Source organism: Eleginops maclovinus, chromosome 3, assembly GCF_036324505.1.
Source record: "Eleginops maclovinus isolate JMC-PN-2008 ecotype Puerto Natales chromosome 3, JC_Emac_rtc_rv5, whole genome shotgun sequence".
NCBI classification, from domain to species: domain Eukaryota; kingdom Metazoa; phylum Chordata; class Actinopteri; order Perciformes; family Eleginopidae; genus Eleginops; species Eleginops maclovinus.
The window spans coordinates 23,549,483-23,571,298 of record NC_086351.1 but is presented as its reverse complement, the minus strand read 5'-3'; the positions used below and the strand labels follow the sequence as shown (position 1 = coordinate 23,571,298).

The 21,816-nt window shown below is 40.5% G+C and overlaps 1 protein-coding gene across 1 annotated transcript in view; it reads left to right on the top strand.

Annotated features, from left to right (window-relative positions):
• grik2 (glutamate receptor, ionotropic, kainate 2) overlaps positions 1-21,816 on the top strand; it is a 249,394-nt gene that overhangs the window by 115,341 nt on the left and 112,237 nt on the right. Inside the window, exon 8 of the mRNA XM_063879961.1 lies at positions 770-943. Coding sequence (XP_063736031.1) covers positions 770-943 — 174 coding nt within the window. The remainder of the gene's footprint in view (positions 1-769; positions 944-21,816) is intronic.

Sequence of the window (21,816 nt, the reverse complement as noted above, 5' to 3'; positions counted from 1 at the left end):
ATTTTAATGTCAACTTTGTTTTTGAGAAAAACAATTTTAGCAGAGAGCTCCATGTTAGGAAAGAAAACAGCATAATTTAAAGCTCAATGTTTTGAGTTTTTTTGAGAAAAATTGAAAGGAAACTTTTTCTCTTTTTCTTCCTTCAACTGTTGTTCTTTATCGTTGATGATACAAGCAGATTGTCCTGTCCTTTTAATTCTCCAACTGATGAAACTGAATGCCCAAAATAACACCTCCCTCTTTGCATGTGTAATAACAGTTTACAACTAAACAGCATTGTCAATCATATTTCTCGGCATCTATATGTTGTGTCTGATTATGTTAGTTAATGTTTCTTATCAAAGTCCACAAAAGCCTGTGTAGTGGGGAGAATGGGTTTGATTAAAATATTCATTTTAATCAAACAGTACCTTTTATCTAAACCTAAACATTTAGCTTAGTTTTCCAAAGCAAAGTCAGTAGTTTTGTTCGTGTTCTTCCTATTCAGAATGTAAAACTGTAGGATGAAAAAAAGGCTTAAACATAACTGAAAATGAAGTTGAGTTGATTTCAAATGTAATGTTGTTGAAGGCAGGGCTTCAAAAGTTAGTAAAAGCTACAAGTCTCTCTTATCATTGGGGTGTTATTGGTTTGCTTGTTAGCTAATTCGTTTTCAGTAACACACTGATTTCATGAGTTTGTGGGGTTTCAGCTTTTAGCTTTTTATCAATTTTCAGTCATGGAATTATAGTCTGTCTCTTCTATCTCTAATGTATTTTTCTTTCTCCAGGATCTGTTTGCACTTGACGTGGAGCCTTATCGATACAGTGGTGTGAACATGACTGGCTTCAGGATCCTCAACACTGAGAACAGCCAAGTGGCCTCTATCATTGAGAAATGGTCCATGGAGCGACTGCAAGCACCCCCCAAACCTGACTCTGGTCTACTGGACGGCTTCATGACCGTGAGTCTCATACACAAAACAAATCAGCAGTGAACGCTTTGGTTAACATGTCCAGTAAAACAAACACAACAAATTGTCCTGGTCCGTCACGGTTGTGGCTTGTTTTTGACTGTCAATTAATACTCTCCAGCCAACATCAGCAGGAAAGTCAGATAACAACATAACAGTACCTGCTCCACACAGTGGCTGTAGAGGTTGAAATGCTCCTTATATTCTTGAAATCCCTGCAGCAGAACCGTGGTGTAGGGCTGCTGCCTGAGAGGTGCAGCGCCCGTGCGCAGGATGCAGTGCCGTTTACGCTGACTCGTTCACAGTGTGAAAAAAAGTTTGATATACTGAAACTTTTTTACCAAACCATTTGCATTACGTTCCTTTATTGTAAGCAATATAACCGTACCTTCCCAATGTTAAATCATCCTGAATCTGTCTTCGTGGACAAGTGTATTCTGTCTCTGTTTTGATCTGCTCTGTGTGGATATTTATAGTCCTGTATTTGATTGTGTGTCAGACACCGGCACTCATTTCCGGAAGACTAGTCCTCTTTGACATGCTAGCAGTGGAGTTCATATAACATATAAAGTGGAAACACGGTACAGATTGTAAGCTCTGGTTAGTGTTTGCCCTGCACTAAAATAACCAACTTTCCCATCAACATTTACTGTAGAGTCAGTTTCAAGTCAGGAAAGATATCTTGCGGCTGTGATTGGTTGTTCGTAGTCACTTGACAAGTGGAGTGCGCTGCTGCATTTCAAAAAACTACATTCTATATACAATGCTTCCAACTTAGGACGCAGCCGTAAGGCCCAGGTCTTGCCCTGAAAAATAGGTGTGTCTAAATTGACAACAGTGGATTTGAAAATTCAATTAACGTGGCATTTCCTTATGAGGTCTGCAATTATTTTTCCCCAATAAAAAGGAATGCCCATGTATTCCAAGTAATGACAACAGCTAGGAACAAAGCATCTCTATGATGACTCCCTGACTGCTCTTAATGAATGTTGTTTATAAAGGCCTGCATTCACAATCAGTTGGCATGAAATGAAGATTTGATGATGCATTTTATTTTGGGGGAATTTAACTCTTAATACTACAGTTCACATTTTCAGTATATAGACTTTTGGCTTTATCTGATGATTAAAATATGCTGGTAGTGCCATTGGATCAGAACCTCGTTAAAGCAGGCCTGGGATATTTGGCAAACTTGTACCACAGTTGACCAGTGATGTTGTTGTTCTGGAGATGATACTGCTGTTGTACTGTAGCTTTCCAGTAGTCCTGAGGGAGTCAGAGTGAGAACATCGGTGCTCCGAGTTGTTGGCCCCAGGTGCGATAGGAAGAATCTCTGTCACTGTGATGTGAAGCCTCTCTGATCAGAGCACACTGCTTGTAATAACTGTTCCTCCACGCTGCTTTCATACCACTCTCTTATCTGGGAACGTTGCCAAAAAACACCAACCCACGAGAGACAAGGAATGGAAAGGAAAAGAGAGTAATGGATGCGATAGGAGAAAGGAGATGAATGTAAAAGAGAAAAGAGAGGAAGATCAGACAGTGGGTGAAGGGAAAGGCAAAAGTGAAATCAGAGTCCTTGTGTTTTATTCCCAGTTCGACTGTTGAGGTGTTAAACGTTAGGCCGATGGAGCCGCTTTGGTCTGATTCCAGTTGGAAAGCAGTGGCGGCGGCAACATGTTGGCTGCTGATTGAAAACAGGGGCTTACCTCTGGGGAGCAACACATTCTCTTTTTTCTAAAACAGCGAGGTCTTGCTGAGTCATGTTTCTGGATTGATATCGGAGAGTGGGTGTTACTCAGTTTAAGCCCCTTTTGTTGGATTTGTGGCTCAATCAATACTCTTTCCCACTTGAGACCTGTAATGGACTGTGTGTAATAACTGTACCTTTTGAAAACACAAAAAGCTCACAGAGTGTCTTTATAGTTCCACCACGAGCCGATACAGAGTCTATTTGATGTCTCCAGTCCAGATAAACAAGAAACGAGGGGATATAAAAGATCCCTCTCCTCATTCTCGTGTTGATATCCATCTGTTTAACTCCATTCCTTGAGTCATCAGGCGGGCAGAACTGGGCGGTTATTTTTGGATCAGGGGCAGATGAAGATTTATGTGTGTGAGGAGTGTGCTGTGACCCCGCTCATCAGTGAATTAATGGCATGAGTTTGAAGGTGGGGATTGATTAATTAGACAAATGGCAATCAGTCAGCAGCTAATGCATATTGACATGGTGAAAGGTTCCGTAAAGGTTTGATTAACGGCTTAATTTGTGTGCTGTATTTACGGTTTTGTGTGCTTAAGTAGTGAACTGCTGATGTGCTGTAACTTATGAACTCGCAGATCATGACAGATTGCACTGAGTGAGCAGTCCAGCCACTTCCCTTTCTCACTCCATTCAGCACCATTGTTTTTACATTTAGTGATTGAAATTGCCGTTTGAACAGTATGGCTTTGCACAACAACAATCTTGCGTTTGGTGCCAATGTTATTAATAAGATTGGAGCCAACTGCAGTGTTTGGATTAAAAGCAAACATAAAGAAGGTTCTACTTTCCATTAAATTGTGTTCTTGGCGGCCGGCAAAAACCTCTGTAGAGCATTATAGATCTACAATAAATAGCCAACGTCTTTGAGCTATCCTGTCAGAGATGGACTTGCTTAACCAAGCCAAGCCAACCAGGAAGTGAGCCAGGCATTGAGGCAAATTTTCATAGTGGGACTTAAATTTATGTGATGTGTGGACTGCAATAAACCTTTCCTGTGGACATTGGGAAAGAGTCATCTTTAAATCTGCGGATATATTTTTTATTTAAATCAACTTCACAGGAGAAAAACACTGTAATAGCCCATATTTAAATCATTAAGGCCTATTAGTTGTAAATGTGCTTGAAGACGATATCCAGAGTTATTTTCCCTTCTCCTTTCCCAACTGACTTAGCCGAGACCGGACATTACACTGCCTTAAATGCAGCAGGTAAAGATGCCCTATTATGTTTTTTGGGCTTTTCCCTTTCCTGTAGTGTGGTTTATGTGCATGAAAATGGTCTGCAGAGGAAGGAGTTTCTCTCACACACTCGCCCCCCCCCTGCCTGAAAGGCCTCCATTGGAATCCTTTGTTTACTTCCGTAACATAATAACATCCTTATGTGACACTCTATTTGCTGGCACTCCAACACATTGTATGTGGCTAAGGTGCGGTACACTTCTAAGTGGTTGACCAATCACAACAGAGCCGGCCAGCTTACCAATCAGAGCAGACTGGCTCTGGTTTCAGACAGAGGGTGAAAAGAGGTGCTGCAGCACAGGCAGGATGAGAAAACTAAAGAGCTTTTTGAACGTTAAAGCATGGAGACATGTCCCAGTAGAGGAACAATATACTTATATGAACCTGAACATGAAAATAATATGTTCTCTTTAAGGAAAGATGGGGCAAGACTTTAAAAGTCATTTTGGCAATATGTGCCACTGAGCGACTTCCATAGGAATGAAAGGGGCCCCGCTACCGAAGCTGTATCTAATTCTCTTCATACCTCCATTTTGAAATCAGCATGTTTCCCAAAAGTCTTGATCAAACCGCATTCACACTGAAAATGATCTCAACAGGGTACTCCCTAAAATCTCCTGCATCTTGTCTCATTGCATCAAATCATTGAAAAGATTAAATGAAATTTGGTGGAGAAACCAGAACATGTTGTCGTGTGAGTAATCAGGTAAACTGATTCTGCACCTCATTTCTTTGTGCTGCCTACAATTAATGTGGCGGCGGAGAATCGCTGCCCTCAGTCGTGGCTTAACATGCACGACGAGAGTGACCTTACAAGCTCCGTGCTCTCATTACCATAATGTCTGTCCTTGTTAATTGCTTAAGCTGCTGTCTGATTCATTGTGTGCCCTGCTAAATTGAAACAGGTTCAAAAAAACACTCAGGCATGACTGTAATTTCTGCGTTTATCTCTTTGTCATACGTCTGAAAGCCGGAGACGTTCACTTTTACCTTTCGCTGGGCAGACGGGTTGACCCCTTCCGTCATCAAGGTCATCTCTTTGTTTGTTGCTGCTCGAGCACACAGTTGGTATTCAGAGCTGAAGCATTGCAACAGAACCTTTTCTCTTCTCATAATACCATAAATATGCTATACCTGTAGGTACATTTAAATAGGGCAGTGACGGAAAGCTATTTCCGTTCCGTCAGATATCATTTAAAGCATGATCCGAACAGTTACACAAGAATGTCACACAAACATCAGACATATTCCAGGTTTCGTATTATCTGAGCATCACTCAGACAGACATATGGCGGACACCTTTAAAGGAGAGGATGATTCATGTGAGGAATATGTTATTAAACAGCAGAAAGATCTTCTGAAGGCTTGCCAGACAGAAATATGTTTGCGCTTTGTAAATATTGTGCCAATGAACCTACTAACATTTACTTTTACACCATTTATTTTATATTTTTAACAAGCATTGAAGGGCATTCTTAACATAAACACTGTCATTACCACATGTTACATGACATATTTACTAATCCCCTCCATTCAGCAGTCTATTAACTCCCTGTCTTGGCAGAACATTAGGTCTTTCTTTTTATAGTTATAGTCTCTGTTATTTATTATTTTCTTTCAACACTGACTGATTTGCTGCTGTATAAATATATAATGTCCCTGCTATGAAAATAAAATTTGAACAGTCACACTAGGACATGTAGAGTTAATGCTTTTTTAAAGACAGTATTCACAGTTTATCCACCATACCTGCTTTGCAATTTTAATAACAAGATTCATGAGATGACAATAAAACAAGCAGTACCTAATGCTCAACATATCATCTCCAAAACAACTGAACAAACTGCATTTACTGTAAATTAAGAGCATCAAAACTGAAAGTTACAGAAAAAAATACACCTTGTCCAATGATTGTATTTTATTTTTCTCAATTTACTATTTCCAAAGTTAAGAAGGTACTTCTGATTCTGAAAGGAACTGTTTTTAATTCATATTTGTCAAATTGCACTGAAAAAAGTGAAACGTTGACTTTAATTAAATGTATTATGTCAACAGGCTTTATGTAACTGTGTAAGGTTAGATGAAAGCAATAATATTAATTTTAAATACAAAAAAACAATAGTTTCAATTAAACACTATTGCTTTCATCTAACCTAATACAGTTATGTGAAACCAGTTGACATAATACACTGATGTTTTTCAGTGTGCCATAGTAGATAAAAACCATGATAGTATGTACAGGCTATTAACAATACTATCTTAACCATTATAGCAATATTTCAATGTGTGATTCTAATAGATGATGATTAGCTGAAGTCAATCACAGGTTTATTTAAACTTTCCTATTCTGATGTCATCCCCTGATGCATGTTTGCACTATATGATATCAACGTTAATCATCAGAATCTTTCTACATAAAAACTAACAGTTTGCTTTAACAGTGCTTTGTATCAAGCTAATATTTAAACTGATAACAAAGGTTACGTTTCATGTTATTTAAAAAAATCAATTATGAGTGACCCATCAAAAAGAAACAGATGAAGGCTTTTATTGTGAAAAGCTGATGATCAGAATCTTCTCAGGGGCACATTGGTTCTCATGACAGTTGTTTCATTTTAGGATGAACAAAATGACCTGGGAAACGCTTTGTGGGGATTTGTGTAATTATGCATCCGCCATTACATTGCGGAGTTAACGCATGCACGTCATAATGAACATTTTAGGCAAAAAATAATGTCTATTGTCACTTTAGTGAGAACCATACTCAGTACAGGATGTGTGTACGAGTTTAAAGCACATACACACATCCTGTCGTCCTTATGAGGAGATCTTCAAAGAGCAATTTATCGGCAGAAAAAGAGAGAGAGTTGCCTGAAATAAGACTAAGGGGGGTTCTCCTTCTTCATCCTGTCTGTTCCTGTTCCCACCTGTCAGTCAGTCCACCCACTGGAGACCTCATTGAGTGGCAGAACAGGCCGGGAACATGGCTGAGTAAATCCGGGGGGTGTAGGTTGGTTTTGGGGTTTGGGGGCTGTGAAGCTGTTGACCCCCGGCAGAGTTAAGGTTTGGATTAGGTTGAGTTGACAGACCTGTCACAGCCCCGTGCAGTATGCAAACAGCCAGCACGGAGCAGCCTGTTTAATACCCAGATCATCCTCTGCACAGTGGCCTAACACACAGCTTTGTGTTGCATTCTGGGATATTCCCTGGTGCTGTGCCTTCGTCTGTAGTTAGAGGAGTTTGAAGGAGTTTAAGGAGGAGGCTAATATCTGGTTTTTCCACATATTGGCTGAGGCCCAAACTTGGCGCTGTGATGAAGCCCCTCTCCAGCAGGACCGGTCTCCTCTCAGCTTAGTTTGCTCCATCTGCTGCTCTGTGACAACCAAGCCTTCTCTATTGAGCTGGGTCTGGCTGTGGTATTGTCCAAATGTTGGGAAGGGAATTTGGGTGTGACATGTTGCTACGACATGATACCGGCAGCTGGTGTTACTGATGCAGTGCGGCTGGTAGACACTTCAAACCTATCTCAAACCGACCCCTCCACCCTGCCCGGCCTTCTTCCACGCCGTTCGCATGAAGGGTCCCCCACATTAAGTGCCGTTCCAAACTAGTAAGGAGGGGAAATGGGTTATTAAACTCTCCGACAGAAGGTTTGTACCAATCCTGATTTGAGTTGATTGTGGTCGAAATGTTAATTTTGCTTAAGAAGGTACCAAATAATAAGAGCTGTTTGGATTCTCTATATAGAGGATAGGAAAGGAGCTTCAGTTGTCCTTTATAATCTATTTTAGCTGAGGATTCACTGGATTATCCTTTATGAAAGTAAAGTAGCAAATGCTGCAACATTTACAACCTTCGGCCGTTTGCGGAAACACCCGATTGTGACAGAGAAACTTGGATCATGTACTGTAAGTTCTTGTGCTCATACAGCATTTTACTACAAATCAGCAATTTTCCGAAGTGCTTATTTGTTTAGGAATTGCAACACTACAATAAACCACAAGGAGAACTATAGACATTACGCTAATTACTGTAAAATGATTAAATAACATTTCATCGTATGTACTGAGTTGTTTGGGTCTCTTGAATTTCTTTAACCTGTTGAAGTTAGCCTTTGTTTGTTCTTTCATTTATTCGGATAACATGAAGTGTTTTTTTTATGCCTGCAGTGTGAGCAGCAGCATGTCAGGGTTTCAGGAGTGGGCTGCAGATTACAGAGCTTCCTCACAAGGATCAGCTCTGGACCTTGTTTCTGGCAGGCCTGCTGGAGTGGCTCTATGGCCATGCTGTCAGTTAAAGAGGCAGCGCGAGGTAGCTGCCTCCTGTTCATTGGAACACTGGATTCAACAGTATTGTGAGGTCACTGGAGGAGTTTCCCTGTGAAAACAAGCGCAGGTAGCCAAAGTGCTTTTTGCATCGCTGCAGTAAAGAAGCCAATGAAAAGCAGCTTTTCTCTTTGTGTTTAAAGACAGTGTTTGGGAGTTGGAGTCAGACATGCTGTGGTGTTTCTCCACTCTCTGATACCCTTTTCCCAGTTCCCGTTTAGGCTCTGTGCTTGTGCTTTTCTGGTTCCAAACTGTTCCCACAGCCCAGAGCCCGACTGGTGCTGAGTCGTGACATCACCGTTTACGTCGCTGATTTTCTTCCTAACGCTGGTCGCAACAACAACAATGTGGGACTGCGTCGGTCAGATGCTCATGTTGCTATTAATCGTATGAAGCCACATTCAATTTTAGAACGACTTATCCAACGTTATACTCTTCTCCAGAGTGCCGTGGTTCATTGTTTAATAATGTGGTTCAGCATCATTTACCGATTGCTGCAGTGCAACCGTTAACTCGGTTGTCAGAGCCAAGAGTCATCCCGCTGCAGTGGAAACAGGAAGAACCGGTGCTTAATCAGGCACTGTGCACTGAACTGGCCCCGGAACTGCTTTGGTGGGAAAAAGGCAAAGAGGAGACATCCTTAAGCTCTTTGGTCTTATTAAAGGTAAATATTTCAATTTCAAGTGATAATTTCTAGTGCTTTGGGAGAGTGAGAAACTGAGATTATGTCTTTATGGATCACCATTTACAACTTCATTAATACCAAAAAAGGATACACATTTTTCAAAGCTAGCGAACCAAAACATCTATATTTGCTTAATACAGCTCTATCAAGCAATGCTAAATAATTTGTTGTCTATACATAAAGCCATTAGTACTTCACTATAGAGTCATGCAGGAATGGGTCCTAAAACCCAGAGAACAGTTAGCATCTAACCACTTCTGGCTCCCTCGTCTCAAAGTTTTTTTGAATGTGTTGTTGGTTAAAACCTGATATAAGGTCTGTGGGTAACAGGGTTAGAGTTATGATGCTTATTCTCTATAAAGAAACAGCAAAATCTAGTTTTTTTCTTGTCTGATCAGTGCCTAACACATGTGTGAATGATGTACAACAATGAGATGTTTATTTCATAGACTCTTCGTCTCAGAGGAGAAAAACACAACATTGCATAACAGAGTGTGTTTGGTGTTTTGATGTGTGGCAGCAGTGGGTGAAGCTGGGTGCTGCTGTCCCCTACAGTGTGCAGCATCAGCACCAACAGCTGGATTAATGAGTTGCTGCCTTCAGGTTCCTGTCTAGACGGAAATCCCCCCTCAGATAGGTTACTGCGAAAAACACTGCCATAATCTGGACGGTGGTAACAAATGAGGCATCGCTGACTCATAACACCTTAAGACAACACCCAACCACTGCTACCCCAATGCCTTCCAAATTCCTCCATCCTTAATCTGCTGCCATCTTCGGTTCCCTGGGAGGATGGATGGTCTCAAACTAGGGATGTTTGAGAGTATGAGAAACAAACAAAAAATACACTAGTCAGTCTCTTTGTACTAAATCTGTCACTTCAACCCCTAAACACATTTTGAGTTGTACACCCTGTTGGAGGGATGAGGCTCTTAGCTTGCCAATGATATCCTTATTGTTTCGCTCTACAAATATTCAGCAACCTTTAAACATGAGGACTGTTATCAGGACACGTTTATAAGAAAAAAGCTTTTAAGTTTGAACACAAGATTTTTTAAGCCAACCTTATTTTAGATGGCTCAAGGCTCAATATTTAGGGAAATATTACCCCTTGACCCCTCTAAGAACATAATTAAATTAGGTGTGATTATGAAATCGTTGTCAGTCTGTAACAAACTTATTAAAAGGTTTGTTCAACTCATTAGGTTCATTAGAGGTATTTGTTTCAAAAAGATCCACCCCATATTGATTACTGACTCTTTTAAAGCTGCTGGGTTCAGCATAGATGATACAAAGACGACGGAGAGTTGGGCGTTAGAAGGTTGGTGAGTTTGTGTGCAGTGTGTATTTTCCGAGTGAAACAAACACCACCTCAGCCCTTAAGTTGCTCTGTTTGCCCCTCAGCTTCAATCATCTTCAAAATGAGTCAAAATAAAACAGTTAAAATGTCATTTGGCAAAGACAATGCAATCCACAAGACCGGGTTATGTGTCCATTTTTAATTTGTTCACTATGGTGATTGCAGTGATATGACCAGTGGACTATGCTCGTATTTTTTGAGTGAAGAGCAATGATCTGAATAGGATTGCAAAACTGGTCCTATGTATGGTTTTAAACCTGATTCTTTCAAAAATGTTGGCACAATGAACCAGGATGCTGTGAAGGTGTATGTATCCCACGAACGGTACCACTTTACAATAAGACTACCCTTATAAAGGATTCATAAAGGGTTCAAAATAAGGTTAATAATTAGGTTGTAAACACTTTATTAATCACTAAGAACCATTTATAAACCAGTTCTAACATAGTTTTCATACATCAACACAGGCTCACTATTTGATGACTAAGCCTTATATTGGCTACCTAGCTTACTTCGTATTCTTCATCAGCCAGCATCCTCCGTATCTGTTGTTCACTGAGTTGATACTCCCCCCATCCATCTTGATGTTTCTTGGCATCGAAGTAAGCTAAGTAGCCAATATGGCTTAGCATTACAGATAAATGTGGGTTCACTATTTGACAAGAAACCGGTCACAGTTGCCCTGTTTGAAACCTTTATTTTATACTCGTAGGGCATTGAGGTTTCCCTCATTTTTAATGACGACGAGTTTACATCAAGGGTCATGCACACAACAACAGCAATGACAGATAAACATGAGGAGAACAAATAAAAAACTAAAAACAGTTGCAATTTGAAGAAGAGAGATTAAACACTAAATATTTAAAAACAGTAGCAGATGGGAGTACATCTAACCTTAGAGTTTGTTGCAGAGCGTTCCATGTGCTAGGGGCGTCGAAGAAAAAGGCAGTTTTTCCAAGATCCGAACGTGCGCAAGGAACCCTAAAAGTGAGCCAATTGTTGGATCTGGTTTGATAGGAACCAAGATTCCAATGTTAGAGGGAGGAGATATACGGAGGAATATTACCACTAATGGCTTATAAAACCTTATTAATGATTTATAAATGCTTCACAATGTAATTAATAAATGTATTACAAACTATTTGTAAAGCCTTTATAAGAGTAGTCTTATTGTAAAGTGGTACCCTACGAACACATCAGCAGCTGACGGTAAATTAGAAGATGTGTTGGGTACAACAGCAAAATATGATAGGATAGGATTATCGAGCCAAAAATTAACCGCCTGTCCTCTGCCTTCATTGCAAAAAAACTCAAATCATGTATCTTTCTCCATAAACACTATAATGCATATTTTTCCGCATAATTGGCCTCAAGCATTTGCATGAATGTTCCACCTATACTGTGCTACCTCTGGCTTTTAGTAGAGAATGAGATATATGTTGGGAAAGTTGGATCCCAAGGCCAGTGGACTTGTCTTTTAACTTCGTCTTTAATGTGGTTATGGGAGTCACATACAGTACCTTGCCGTCCGTAATGAGCTGGTTCAGCTTGGTCATTGCCATGAGCCATCATTAAATCCGTTACCCATGGTGCAATGTTCCTGACTGTGTGCAGCACAGTCAGACCGAGCAACATGCAGCGGATCAGAGGTGATTGACTCACAGTGGAGGAGAGGGTGGAGGAAAGGTGGTGGTGGTGGATTGTTAGGAAGTGAAATACTTTTGAGAAAACTGTTCTCCTCACATATTGACATAATGTGTTTGTGCTTGAATGCACTCTGGATTGACTGACCTTCAGACTCGGGTCCTGATGAATGGCTGCCATGTGTGCATTAGGAGAGTTAGAAACGGAGATTTATGGATTACCAGCATTGACAACAAAAACAAATGATAAACATCAGCTGAAGCAATTTTCACAATCTGGCAACTGCACAAATGTACTGTGGCTTAATACAGCTCTATCAACCAGTCATGGGTTACATCACCATAAAGTGGTTCAGGAATGAGTCCTTATTTTGGGAAATTAGTTAGCATTTAACCACTTCTGGTTCACTCATCTTAAAGTAAATGGTTTTTTGAACGTGTTTTTGGTAAGACACCTGAAATAAGGTCTGTGTTTGCAATGAAGTCAGTAAATACCCGACTCATGAATGTCCGACACGTCCATATGCTATAAAACAGCAGTTGCTAACAAGGGACTAAATAAACTAGTCAGCCGAGCTTAGCGGACTTGGCTTAGCGTTGATGACACTTACTTCATTTATAGCCTCACTCTACCATTTTACTTCTGGCCATTTCATTTAGGCTTGAAAAAAATCACAAAGTGTTAGTATGTGGAGAACGTAGTGGTGGTGGATTTTTAGGAAGAGGAATACAGAATATTTGAGCAAATACATTTGAGGAATACTGTATGTTTACCTCACAAATCGACGGAAAGTTTTTGTGCCTGCTAGATATACCTCGCCTGGACTGACCTTCACCCTTGGGTCCTGGTGATTTTGAGGCGCGTCCACACACACAAACAGTCTATGTTTTTCCCTACGATTCAAAGTCAAAACACTCGTCATCTTAAAGCCTATAGCTAATTTTAAACCCCTCTAATTGCACAGGCTGCCAACGCCCTGATCCTGCCCGGGCTCAGAAAGTTTGCAGAACGTTGCGAGGGGCCTTATAGCAGATTCCTTTCTCTGCTCATTATCTGCTTGCTGGGAAAAACTCATCAGATTCACTTGAGTGTTAAGACTATTAGTTCTCCTGACAGTGTGTCTTAGTCACGGGACAGTGGATTCTGCTACTAAAGCAATATGGCAGAGCTCTGCTCATAGTCACGTCTACAGTCCATTCAAGGCTCGGGCATTAGTATGCCTGACAGAGTTGCAGGTTTTTTAATTAGTACAGCTACGCTTAAAGACTTAAAACTCATTTGTGTTGCTTTGAGCGAGATCAAATACAGCACACTTGTTTTTCTTTGTCTCTCGCCACATTCTGCAGTAGACTCACAGCAGAGAGAGACATATCAGCACACCAAACATCATCAAATGGGCTGTTGCAAGCCAGTGTAGCACGTACTCAGCACACACTTACAGTGTGTTGGAGTGATGCAGCTGCATACATTATGGATTCTATTGTTGTGTATAAATGTAATATTTCACTTGAAGATTATTCCCTATAATTAACATGCTGAGGACGAGGAAAAGAATGGAGGTTCAAATTATATTTAGAAAGGTTATAACTCAGTTTGCTTAGCATTAACCACAGTCTATGATGCTATTGAATTGGAAACAAACTAAAAGCTAGCCCTGCTTTTTGTATACATTTGACATGCACAATACAATTATTGAAATTGTCTGAAAAACAGTGCATAATCACACAATACAATCTATTCCTTTTGTGAAAAGGTAAATTACTATTGAAAGATTCCGAGAAAAATAATAGGGAGTGATTTTATTTAAAGGGGCCTGTGAGCAGGATCGCTCAGGTTGAATATATGAGACAGAAGGGTTCGGGGTTGGGCAAAAATAATAGCGTTTATTCCATAAGAAAAAGGCACACAAAAGACTGCTCCCCGGCACTTCCAGGACGGGCAAGGCCAGGACGGTGTGTGTCGGCTGTGATAACCTCCCAGGACCCAGCCTACTGCAAAACAGACCAGAACCAGGTTACCAACATGCTTTATATTAAATGACTAATAACCTGATTCTGATCAGCTGTCTGGTCTCCGCCGAGCCACTCCCCTCACCCCAGCAGCCGGTGCTCTAACCACACCCGGCTGCCACAGGGCCCTTATGCTTTCTTTGGTTTTCCCTCTCCTGTAGTGTGTTCTAAAGGTTTGCGTGCATGTAAATGGTCAGCAAAGGCTACAATCCCTGTGTTCCTTCCAGAGGGAGTTTCTCTCCCACACTCTAACCCACGCCTCCATTGGACTTCTTTGTTTACTAACAATTTAATGGTGACATCACTACCAGTGTTGGGCAAGTTACTTCCAAAATGCAAACAGCAAAAAGTAATACATTACTGTAACTCTGTTACTTTTGTAACGCGTTACACCCAACACTGATCACTACATAACACTCAAAATCCTATTGGCTAGTGCTCCAACACATTGTACGTGATAAGCTAAGGGGCATAACATATCCAAGCAGTTGGCCGATCAAAGCAAAGCTGGCCAGCTAACCAATCAGAGCAGACTGGGCTCTGGTTTCAGACAGAGGGTGAAAAGAGGTGCTGCAGCACAGGCAGTATGAGAAAAATAAAGAGCTTTTTGAACATTAAGGCATGGGGACCTGTCCCAGGAGAGACACAACATACAAATATGAACCAGAAAAGGAGTATGATAGGGCTCCTTTAATGTTTTGTACAGGGAGTTCTGTTTCCTCACTTGTTAAGCAACAAAACCTTTTCAACAAAAACAGAGATGGAATATTCTTAATACTATTTCTTTAGCTTTGGTTTAGTGACTTTTTAATTCTCTCAGCCCTTAACTGTCATTAAATGCATGATCCAACAAGCAGAACAACAACTCTAGAATTTCTATTAGTAAAACATCTTTGAATTATTTCCACCTTGTTCTCTTGGCAGGCTCTGTAGAGTCCCATTGCACAGCAGCCAGTTACAGTAATTACATGGTACAGTCCATCGCCTGCTCTCTCTCCTGTGCTGTAAAGGACAGTATGTGTTCTAAACGCTGAGGTCAGGGAAAGCAAAACTCATGTTCCCTGAGAAACATTGTCACTGTGGCGTCATCAGTACCCCATCAGTAGCTCTCATTATTACCCAAGTCATGGTGCATTGTCAGTAGAGATCAAACAGTGAAGATGAGTGAGACTCAGGCCTGAAGATGTTCAGACATACTTAAACACAAACGAAGCTCTAACCCAAGGCCTCAGGGCTGCTGTTTTCTTCAAAAAGATTCCAAGCAACCGAGGTATTCTGCCGACATGTTCCCCTTTACACTATTCATCCCTTTAATGTCAAAGAGACTCCCATCAAAGGGCTCCCTCAATGCGGCTCTTCAAGCAGGTAAATAGCCGTTTCCTCAGTCTCCTGCCTCTGGGACTGTAGCTGGACCTTGAGGACCTTCTATCAATATAGGATACACAATAAACAAGGTCACTCTGAGTTGTTATTATGGTCTGTTACCACCATTCCTAATTCCCAGTTTTTATCCAGGCAAGTATGCTGCTTCATTGCTTGTTGAATAATACACAGCCTGATTTATGTGTTGCACTCCCTCGCGATGCAGTCGTGGAACTGAAGATTTACTGACAGTTAAACCATGGAGAGTAAAATTGTTAGCATGTAAAACTATGTAGTATGAAGAGTTTTTTAGTCTGAAAATATTTTTCAGCTTTTTACTGAATCTTTTGTCGTGATGAGTAATAAGTAAGTAATTGAGGACATGTTATTGGTTACATGTCACTACTGAAATACATGTTTTAGGGCAACTGGGGAGTGCCTGCTTCCAGCGTTTCATAAAAAAAACCCTAACAGAGCTTTTTTATTGTTTCCATGACAACAATATCTTGACAACGTTTCCCCGCTGTTGACAGATTAGCTCGGCCCCCTTGGATTTTATTATTATTTGTTTGTGCTACTATATATTTGTTTGATATTGTTTTTTCACCATTACAACCAACAGACTAATGCTTGCTCTCTCACTTGGTATAAATGAGCTGCACCGCTCAGTTTAACAGACTAACGGAGGATGAACCACGTATGGAAATACAAATACCACAATGGCAGCCAGGGTCTGGCAGTCGACTTGCTCCAAAGTTTGTACTTTTTGGTCTTTGTTTTGGTAGTTTTCCATCCGACAAACATGGTCAAAAACAAGTTTATCCACCGACTTTTGGATAAAAAATGTTTAAAATATTTTGAACTTGAATCGTTAAGTGGAACAAAAGGCAATCAGAAAAGAGACGCTCGGCGCTACGCTTTTACTCAAGGTGGTTGCCACCAAAAACAAGTGCTCATATTGAATTAAATTTTTTAAAAATCTAACAAAAAGGTAATTATCTGGTGACAACAATGTATATCTGGGAAACATACATAAAAAACCGAAGATTCATCAGTGTACCTTAGCTGGTTTATGTGCTTTTGTGAAGGAAGCGCCCTCTCATTTTGAAACCCTGCAATTGAATCTATGGCCATGTTTACAGAAATTGAGGCTAGCGCTGTCAGGAAACAGTAGGAGGGGGGGCAGACTATAAGAGTCATGGATTAAGGAGGCATTCGGCTGACAGTTGGCTGGCCGATGGTGAGGGGGGAAGACCAGCCGCGTGTATTTGTATATGACATTGGAAAACAATTTAGTCACTGTTTTGCAAAGGATATACTGTGCTGTTTCATCATTTTCTGATCAGAATTAGTTTTCCGACTTATTTGCTTCTGATTATATATCTACCAACTTACAATCCATAACTTCCTTCCAAACATAATTGAATGTCAATCTAAAAGCTGCATACGTGTACATTTGGATTTTCACTAGATTCAGGAACGGTGTAGGTGAATCACAATTCCTTCATATTATTACATTTGTCTCACAAGCAATGGTTTTATAAGCATAGAAATATGTCTACATTACATTCCAATCCACATCTGTCTTTTTTAAGTGCTGGTTTGGATTTCAAAATATGAGTGGAATAATTGTAAACCTTTCAGTAGACACATGGTTAGACACATGGTCGGGACACATTTTATGGAGTTCGAGCTGTTTAAAAGTTAACAACATCCAATTAAATTACAACCCACACAAGATACTCCGCTGCCAAATCCACATGCAGGAATAAAAACAACCATGTTTTAGGATTTATTCAGGCACATTTCAGTTGTGCAGAGAAAGTGTGAATTATTCAGATCTAAATAAATGCTGTAATAGGAGACAATAATCATAAAAAAATGGTTATGAAAAATTCCAAATTGAACGCAGGAGTAGATAGCATTAGAGAAGCTAACAAGAGCGATATTGAGATTTAAAATAAACTTAACAAACAACTCAAATTTGATCCTCTTTTCACTGAAAGTAGCTAGCACTCCTAGCTCCAAAAATGTTCACATTTATCGGGAAACTTGCCAAGATGGCAGCACCAACAGCCCGTCCCATAATACTTGCCCTCAAGGCCTCTCCCCAAGATCATACTTATGAACGTAAACATATTTAAAGAATGTAAACAAAAATAAAAAGTCTATTGTTGGTACTCACATCTGTCAAGCTGGTTGCTTGTGGAGGACTCCGGTGGCGTGCAATAAGTGCACACAGGCAAGCAATTATTCCATTTAGGCCAATTGGTATTATTTGGTTGACAGATATTTTGTCTGCATCAGCCCTCTTTGCTATTTACAAGAATAAATTCCCACTGTTTTTGAACCCCAGCTGATGCCCAAAAGTTAGATTGTGTTTGTTGTCACAGAAAAATCATACATTTTTATGTTTTTCCCCAGTGTGAAAAATAAAATCACAAGCTGTAGTAAAAATAGATGAGATGGGTGGAGTGGAAATGTATTCAACACCAAACTACAGCAGCAGCGTTTGAGTTCAGAAAATAAGAAACATTGTGAAGAATAGGAAAAGTTATGTTTGAGTAGCATGTACAGAGTCAGAGCATTGTTGTCCTCCACTCCTAAGCCAAGGGAGAGGAATGGGGGATCAATTAGCTCTACTGAGAGGATAAATGGTGCTGCCAGCCCGATGAATCACAAACTCTTTCAAGCACTTTGTCCAGGAGGAAGGGTCCGACTTTACGACCTCATTCAACACTGTGTTAAAAAACCCCACAAAAAACAATCACAAATGGGGAATGTTTTTAAATCAGCTCAGCCTCTTTTAAAGCCATAACGCTTGATGACTTTCCTCATGAGTTAGGCCATTAACCGAGGCAGTAAATGGATGAGTTAATCTGGGCAGGGAGACGGAGATGAAGCACCGTGTCTGGGTGGGAGAGCAGACAGAGGAGGTGGAAGTGGTGATGGGCTCTTTTCCAAGTTTGAGGGTTCTCTGCGGTCGTCTTGTCAAACTGCTAATGGAGACATCCCGCTGAGACGCTCCGAGTGATTCGCAGAAAGAGACGATGCGAGGGGGCACACAGTCGTCTCAAACCCAAATGTCCCATTGTGAACATGAGGCGTAAACTGCCCGCAGTATTCCAGATAACCTGAGGGGCCTGCAAGAGCTATGATGAGGTGGAGGATAGAATAGAATGGTAGGGGGCGGCAAAAAAAGAGGGGAGTGTGACATTTGGGCGTGCAGAGTCAGGAAGGGGGGGCTTTGGATGAAAACAAAACTCAGAATTAAAGAGACGCAGGAGGGGGAGACAACAGCGAGTGAAACAGCAGAGAGAGAGCAGCAATGACATTAAATCTGTGGCTGAAAACAGATGATTTCCCATTTAACACTCCATTGAGCTCTCCGTTATCCTGGGTCCTGCCTGGCACTGTGACGGCGCCACAGCTTTCCTTCTGTTTCACAATAACAACCCCCCAAACCATCCACACACACACATCGCCCTCGACACACCCCCTCCTGTGGTTCAGCTACTGTACTGCTCAATATCCCCACCACAGAGGCTTCCAGGACATTATTAGACAGCCTGCAGGAGACCGAGTTGGGTGGTGGAAATGGGGTTGAGGGGTGGGGGTGAATGGTGTCCAAATAACAACAATCTACCACCCACGCCTCTCTCTGTAGCTCCAGTAATGGACCACAATGGACTCAATGGGAGGCAATGTCAACAGATGTTTTTGTCTTTATTTTTCACGGGGGAAATGATCAGACAGCAAAGTGGGGAGGATGTTCTCACTTGTACGGAGAGAATAACACACAAACTGCCAGAAGAAGGGAGGAATTGTGTGTTTCTTCAGCCTCACACACTCTGCAGATGTTCCTTAGACTTGGTTTCACCAAAGAGGACATTGAGGGATGATTTATTGAACCACCAATCGTTTGTCTTTATTTGTGTTCCTGTGTCGGGGATAAAGAGGGTGTGGCCAACAATGCTGGTCATTTTCATACATCAATAATGATTCAGCATTCTTTGATGTAGAATAATGTGATTGTTTTATTTTTATAGGCCATTGACATATCATCGCAATCATCTGTCAATCAAATGCTTCACTTAAATCGTTGATTAATTAGTTATGAGTATTTACGTTTTCTCAATTGTGCCTATTTCTTTAAAAGGTTTGCACTTCGGACATTTGTTTTATGGTTGATTTTATATTAGTTACTGTATCCCATTTTATCGTGGGTAAAACGAAAGTACTGTATCTTCTTTTAACATTCTTAATTTTAACTTGATCCTTATTATGGTACAACTGATTAGACTTTATATTAGTTTAATGTGTCTAGATTAAATCCAATCTCAAAGGGTTATTACATTAAACAGAAAGACTGTGGTAATTGGCTGTGATCCGTATGTATTACTGATAATATGTGTATTAATCACTTGTTGTAAAAACTATGATACATGCTCCCAAAATATAGTGCATTAGAGGTATACAGGAGTATGAAATGGAAGAACTGGTAACTTATTATTTAAGTGAAGTACAATAAAAGAGTAAATGTACTTCAGTATATTCCTCCCCTGGATTTTGACAAACCAGGCAAAGTCATTTCCCTCATCGTTTTCTCTCAGAGATGTTTCTCTCTTATTCACATGCAGTCTTTTCCCAGTGTTTAAGGAACACAGAACTAAAACTAATGCAGTGTAATTCATCAGTTCGATAAATGCTAGGTGAATATCCAGTAATCGAAATACAATAATAAAATTTGGCTGGCTATATTGAATGCTTCGGACACAAAGTGTTGACCGCATCTGGAATTAGATGTTGGCTGAGAGGGCTCCCTTCGGATTCAACGCAACTATTTATTTATTCCGCCTTTTTAAAACAGGCGTCTGTTATCACAAACAAAGCCCAATATATCACGGGAATATTAACCAAATGTTATAAAACATTTCTTGGATATTTCTCCATCTTTTCTGTCGGTATTACAAGCTTCACTGCACACAAAGATGGCAGCGCTAGAACACAGTGAGGTCACTCGGTCCCTATAAAACAACTTACTTACTGACTTTGCTAACAGGCTTTTTTGTCTTTCTTTTTTTTATATAATTTTATTTTTATGCATTGTATAATATATTTTAATATATCATTTTTTTACACAATGAGTCGGGGTAAGGTTACAATACATTCAAGATGTCATGACACCAATAATCCAATCAACACAAAAAATACACTTAAATAAAATAGTACCAACCAATGGGAAACACTCCCATTGGTACAGTATACATGAAGAAGACTACAATCACATAAGAGAACAACAGAGCTAATGAAATGGTTGTCATTGACTCTGGGGTGGGGGGGAGTTAATGTCCATCAGGCTGTGCGTGCACCAGACTGAAAACTCGCAGCAACCGTCGATTTTAAATTTTGTAGAGACAGTCATGGTCCCCAAAGTAGTAATACTGACACATTGTTCATGAATCCTGATGAAAATCTAAACAGCCACCACATTAATTCTTACAAAGTGAACACAATAGAAAATGTAAAATAGTTCACTGTATGGCTTTCATTTATTTTACTACTGTGTTTGATCATTTAGGAATGATTGTAACAAAACAGGTGAGTTCTGAACATGGGTTTACTGTCAGGGCCAACATTCAGAGGGAGGGGCTGTGTGTGAAGGGATAAAGAGAAAGGAGGTGGAGGAGGGCAGACGGAGACATGGTTGGAGTTGTTTTGGCGCTGACACCGATTCTGGGTGTCAGTAATGAGACTCAGTGGCAGTCTTGGCCTGCTTCAGGAGTGTTTGCCAAACAAAAAGTGTTAACTCAATTAAAGGCCAGATTTCCCCCAGGAAAAATGGAAAAGTGAAATTATCCCTGCTTGTTAACCTGCCACTTAATTTCACCCAAATTATTACTTATGATCTCAAGGACCCCTAGGCTAATTGTTTCTCTCCCTGCCTCCCCCCGCCCTCCTTTTGCCTTCTGCTTAGTTCAAAGTGACAGAAAGAAGCTGTTCCATCAGCTCTAGTATACAGTATGGCTTCATCAGGGAGATGCTGTGAGCCCCCTCTGCTCTGGAGTCATCTTCAGCAGCATTGTTTCATTTTGGGAAATGAGCTCAAACTCTGGAAATCGCATTCACATGCACACAATGTGGTACTAGCAATTAAGACATGGCATTTTCTTGTGTAAGAGTCACTCTAAGGATCAATTCCACCATAGATGACGATTGTATCCATAACAAAAATATGGCGCTTGCTCTTAGATGGATAGGAAAACACAGTGAACAGTCTAAAAAACATAATTTGTTTTGCTGTTGTACTTCTTTTAAACCCACCTTGTTAATAGAAAGCAGGCAATTGAGTTTGAAAGATTATTCCAAACCTCATACAGGGAGATGGTTTCATTGAAATGACTGCATGAAAGATTCAGAGGTGTGTTTGCAAACAGGAATAAACTGAATGGTCGGATGTGGTGATATTCAAACTC